The sequence below is a fragment of the Palaemon carinicauda genome, chromosome 24 (genome assembly GCF_036898095.1).
Source record: "Palaemon carinicauda isolate YSFRI2023 chromosome 24, ASM3689809v2, whole genome shotgun sequence".
Classification (NCBI taxonomy): Eukaryota; Metazoa; Arthropoda; class Malacostraca; order Decapoda; family Palaemonidae; genus Palaemon; species Palaemon carinicauda.
The window spans coordinates 99,882,303-99,888,295 of record NC_090748.1 but is presented as its reverse complement, the minus strand read 5'-3'; the positions used below and the strand labels follow the sequence as shown (position 1 = coordinate 99,888,295).

Here is a 5,993-nt window from a genome sequence, read left to right as displayed (position 1 = left end):
TAGAAGCACTAGCTAATTTTCGTGATTTTTTTTTCTTTTTTTTTTGACAAATGAATAAGGATTTGCTTACCGGGCTTCCAAAGCAAGAGCCCGTCACTAACGTAAGGTAGGGTAATCTAAAACGAATGAATAAGGCAACCTTTTAACTTTTTGGTGATAATAATAATAATATTAATATTAATAATAATAACAACAACAATAATAATAATAATAATAATAATAATAACAATAATAATAATAATAATAATAATAAGAAGAAGAAGAAGAAGAAGAAGAAGAAGAAGAAGAAGGAACCCAAAGTGTCAGATTTCACGCAGATGTAATTCAGACCAACAAAATTAATTGGATATTTCCATTTCGGTTACATCTGATTACATTTAATCTAAAGTGAAAAACTTTAACATCGGCGCTCTATTACAAAACATTGTAATGACACTGGGAATGTGGTTGTTATTGTGCCTTGTTTGGAGATAATTATTACAACATTTGATAAGGGCGATCATGTTTTGTTGTTTCTAGTCATTTTTTTCCTCCAAGTGTCAGATATCTTCTGTGGTTATATCAGAAATATATTCTAATTATATTACTACTATATTATTACCTTCACCAACGAAATTGGAAGGAGGTTATGTTCTCGACCTCTTTGTGTGCTTGTTTGTGTGTGTGCGTGTGTGTGTGTTTTTTTTTTGTGTATGTGTGTGTGTGTGAACAGCTTTCTGGCCACAATTTTAATCGTAAGGTAATGAAACTTTCACTATATTAATACCTCCACCAACGAAGTTGGAAGGAGGTTATGTTTTCGCCCTGTTTGTGTGTTTGTTTGTGAACAGCTTCCTGGCCACAATTTTATTCGTAGAGTAATGAAACTTGCAGAGATTAATTGTTATGTAAAAAAAAGAAAAACTGCACATGATTAAATTTTGGAAGGTCAAGGTCAAAAGTCAAGGTCACAATCAAGCAAAATATCCAATTCACGTAATCAGCCATAAGTTTGAACATCTTTGTCACAGAGATTTCAAACTTGGTTCAGATTTTAGTGTATGAAAATCCATGCCAATGAATACATGTTAAGGTCAAAGGTCAAGGTCGAGCAAAAGGACCGAGAAATAAGCTGCCGCGGCGGAGGTGTGTGCTCTACTGAGTGCCCCTCTAGTCATTATGTCTGCTTCATCTGCATTCAAGTATAGACTTTTATGAGGAATGTAGTGACTGAAATCACTTATAAAGAAAAATTCAATAGACATATAACGAATCAAAACAAAAAACTCTGTTTTATAATAGATATTTCTTCATTGAAAGTTTACTTTAATAATCTAATTTTTGTAATGAAAATTAATCTTTAACTTTCTTGTAATTTATTTATTCTATTTCCTTTCCTCACTAGACTATTTTCCTTCTTGGAGCCATTGGGCTAATAGTATATTACTTTTCCAAATAGGATTTCAGCTTAGTTAATAATAATAATAATAATAATAATAATAATAATAATAATAATAATAATAATAATAATAATAACAGCAATTTTGAGCTTATCAAAAAATCCTTCTAAGAAAAAAATTCACTTTCTATAGGTAAAAAAAAATGGATGACCTTATATTTAACTTTCATTACCGCTTAACAAGCCTGACCTTTCCTTTACTCCTCTCGGCGTCATTTTAGCATCACAGACTGTAACCAACTCCACCCCCCCCCCCCCGGTCAGAGTATATTAAACTTGCCAAACCTTTGACTAAGAGAGTAAATTATCTAAGCCACCCACACTGTTAAAAAAAAAAAAAAAAAAGCCATAATTTTAATTGGAATTTTTCCGTAAAAGTCTACTGTTCTCAGTTGTATTTCAGTAAAAGATAGGAGACCGTAATTTTTACCTTGCTTTGTTATTATCTTTTACGGTTTGGTGACCGTAATATCACTCCTTTGCGTCATATATATATATATATATATATATATATATATTTATATATATATGCATATATATATATGTGTATATATATATATATATATATATATATATTATCAAATTAAAAGATCAAGATAGAGACGACTGGCGAAATCTAACCGAAATCCCTTTGCGTCAATAGGCGTATGAGTAAATGGTGATAATGAAGATAATGTTTATAACAAATTAAACTAATCTGAACAGGACACATGTTAGAATCTATCATCATTAGAAATGAAATGGAGCCTAGAGAAACTAACGATATGTTGATTAAGGGTTGCAGCCACAAAAAAAAAAAAAAAAAAAAAAAAAAAAAATTCCCTTGTGGTGGAAAAGGGGGCGGATAACTGCTTCGTGGGCGGAGCCAGCTTTCGAGAGGGGGGTATCTTAGGAACAGAGCGGGCGAGGAGTATCGCTGTATATAAGCTCAGGTCGTATGTATGGGGAGCGTAATATTTCGAAGTTTCGAGAGACGAATTCTACGATGAGGTTTCAGGTGAGTCTATTTCTATTCTGTTCGAACTATTGAGAGAGAGAGAGAGAGAGAGAGAGAGAGAGAGAGAGAGAGATCAGCTTGATTTTCTTTTATATTGTTGCATCTTGTTATTTGTATGACGCTATGGTTATTTTTTCTGATATGGCATTCTTTTGTTCAGTTCACTTTTATTCAATTCCCTTTTGTTCAATTCACTTTTATTCAATTAATTTTTGTTCAATTCACTTTAATCAAATCAGTTTTGTTCAATTCACTTTTATTCAATTCACTTTTGTTCAATTCACTATTATTCAATTCATTTTTGTTCAATTCACTTCTATGCAATTAACTTTTATTCAACTCACTTTTGTTCAATTCACTTTTATTCAATTCACTTTTGTTCAATTCACTTTCATTCAATACACATTTATGCAATTCACTTTTATTCAATTCACTTTTGTTAGATTCACTTTTGTTTAATTCACGTTTATTCAATTCACTTTTGTTCAATTCACTTTTGTTCAATTCATTTTATGAAATTCACTTTTATTCAATTCACTATTATTCAATTCATTTTTGTTCAATTAATTGTATGCAATTTACTTTTATTCAATTCACTTTTATTCAATTCATTTTATGCAATTCACTTTTATTCAATTCACTTTTTCACTTTTATTCAATTCACTTTTGCTCAATTCATTTTAAGCAATTCACTTTTATTCAATTCACTTTTGTTAAATTCACTTTCGTTCAATTCATTTTATGCAATTCACTTTTAATCAATTCACTTTTGTTAAATTCATTTTATGCAATTCACTTATATTCAATTCACTTTTCTTCAATTCATTTTATGCAATTCACTTTTATTCAATTCACTTTAGTTAAATTCGCTTTTGTTCAATTAATTTTATGCAATTCGCTTTTATTCAATTCACTTTTATTCAATTCACTTTTGTTCAATTATTTTTTTTTCAATTCACTTTTATTCAATTCACTTTTGTTAAATTCACTTTTGTTCAATTCATTTTATGCAAATCCCTTCTATTCAATTCACTTTTGTTAATTCACTTTTGTGCAATTCCCTTTTATTCAATTCACTTTTATTCAATTCATTTTATGCAATTCACTTTTATTACATTCACTTTTGTTTAATTCATTTTATGCAGTTCCCTTCTATTCAATTCTCTTTTTTTAATTCACTTTTGTTCAATTCATTTTATGCAATTCACTTTTATTCAATTCACTTTTGTTAATTCACTTTTATTCAATTCATTTTATGTAATTCACTTTTATTCATTTCACTTTATTCAATTCACTTTTATTCAATTCATTTTATGCAATTCACTTTTATTCAATTCACTCTTGTTCAGTTCCCTTTTATTCAATTCATTTTATGCAATTCACTTTATTCAATTCACTTTTATTCAATTCATTTTATGCAATTCGGCTTGGATAGTGAATCACTCCCTTTCGATAGTGATTTTAAGCAGTACATCAATCTCTTATGGAATTGATAGTAACCTTATCAAATACAATATATAATTACATCGACAATCAAAACATTTAACTAACAAATAGTGAAACCTAAAAAAAAGATAACAAAGTAAACTCTATTAATCACATAGCTTACACTTGAAAATTTGCCATAAAAACGGTAAAAATCCCGGAATAAATGTTGCAAGGTATTTACCGTTTTAGAAATGGATATATTGACGTAAAGGAGTGATATTACGGTAAATGATAATAACAAAGTAGAGTAGAAATTACGGTTGCCTGTATTTTACTGAAATATGGTGGAGAACAGTATATTTTTACAGAGAATTCCCGGTTAAAACTACGTGTTTTTTTAACAGTGCAGTACATCAATCTCTTATGGAATTGATGGCATTTTTATTGATAAATTCAAGTAATAAAAAAATGATAATTCGTATCACATATTGAAATTGTTTCTCAATTTTCCAGATTGAGAGCATGAAGCCTATGAGTCTTCAACTAAAATTCGACACAATATCTTTGTTTATCTATCTATAAAGACAAGAATTGATAAAAGACATGAATAACGCATATTACATCTATCCATCTATATACCAAGGCACTTCCCCCAATTTTGGGAGTAGCCGACATCAAACAAATGAAAAAAGGGGACTTTTTCTCTCTGCGCTCCTCCCAGCCTGACGAGGGACTCAACCGAGTTCGGCTGGTAGTGCTAGGGTGCTACAGCCCACCCTCCCCCGTTATCCACCATAGATGGAGATTCATAACGCTGAATCCCCTACTGCTGCTACCTCCGCGGTCATATTACATACGTTTTTTTTCTTAATTTTCCAGGCATATCTAACCGCTGTTGCAGTCCTGTTAAAATCAGTCTCTTCGGCTCCTCAAGAGTATGAAGCCCTAGGAGTCCTACAGCCGGAGGCTGGTGACGTAGGCCCGTACGACAGGATCATCTCAGCTACCGTCGACGTCCTTCCTGAAATGGCCGACGTCTTCGAGGAGATCGCTGACGATCCAAGACACCCCAACGATCCTCAGAGAATCCAGAAGATCATAAATGTCTTCATGCCTTTAACTCGGCGACTCATTGTGGCCAACGCCGAGGTGGAAGGACGCCAGTGGGCGAAGGATGACCAGTACAGATTCAACGCGGCTGGCGCTGTGCTGCCATCTGTGTTCAACTTCATGGACAGGTTAAGAAACAAGGATTTCTTCGGAGCGGGGATCAGAAATGTCGTCTAATGTTTTGGCCATTTATTCGTCATTATTTATTCAATATTCTACAGGGAACGTCTGATACGAGATATTTGAGGATAAAGCGCTGATATGATTGGTCGTGAACTCTATAGACAGGTTAAGAAACAAAGATTTCTTTGATTCAGTGATAAAGAATATCGTCTAAAACTTTGGAAATTCATTCATTTGTCATGATTTATTCCATGGTCTACAAAGAACGTCCTTATAAAGAAAAAAACTTATAGGTATATTATAACAAATTAAAAAAAACATTTGCTTTATAAGAAATATTTCTTCATTGAAAGCTTACTTTAATAGTTTCTTAACAGTAATGAAAAATTGTTTTTTACTTTTCTTCCATTTTGTAATTTATTCATTTCATTTCCTCACTGGGCTATTTTTCCCTGTTGGAGCCATTGGGCTTATGGCATCCTGCTTTTCAAATTAGGGTTGTAGCTCAGCGAGGATCTAATTGCTCATGATTTTCCATTGGCGCATATCACTGACACGTCAAACGCAGATGAAATACAATGGAGAATCATATGGCAACATTTTTAATGCAAATTAATTATATTGAAGAAATATTTCTCTCTTATCTCTGTTATCTATACTTATGAAATGTCTGATTTCGAAATAAAAATTATTTCTACATTTTATGTTTTTTTTTATTCCTACTGTCTTTTTTCTAACATGAAACTTTTTCATGTCTGAAACAAAGAAAAATATCACAATTTATTCTTGGAATTCTATTAATTATGATGAATTTACACTTTTGCCAACCTGACTTGAATTGGTATTGTTATAACCCTGTAACGTATACTGGTTACTTTTTATTAAATTTAAAATAAG

At 31.5% G+C, this 5,993-nt stretch overlaps 1 protein-coding gene across 1 annotated transcript; it reads left to right on the top strand.

Annotated features, from left to right (window-relative positions):
* Positions 1-2,392: 2,392 nt before the first annotated feature.
* On the top strand, positions 2,393-5,627 carry LOC137617923 (uncharacterized). The gene is made up of 2 exons (XM_068347865.1): positions 2,393-2,435; positions 4,743-5,627. Exons 1-2 carry the CDS (start codon positions 2,424-2,426, stop codon positions 5,148-5,150), a joined length of 420 nt encoding a protein of 139 aa, XP_068203966.1. The 5' UTR covers positions 2,393-2,423; the 3' UTR covers positions 5,151-5,627.
* The last annotated feature ends 366 nt before the right edge of the window (positions 5,628-5,993 follow it).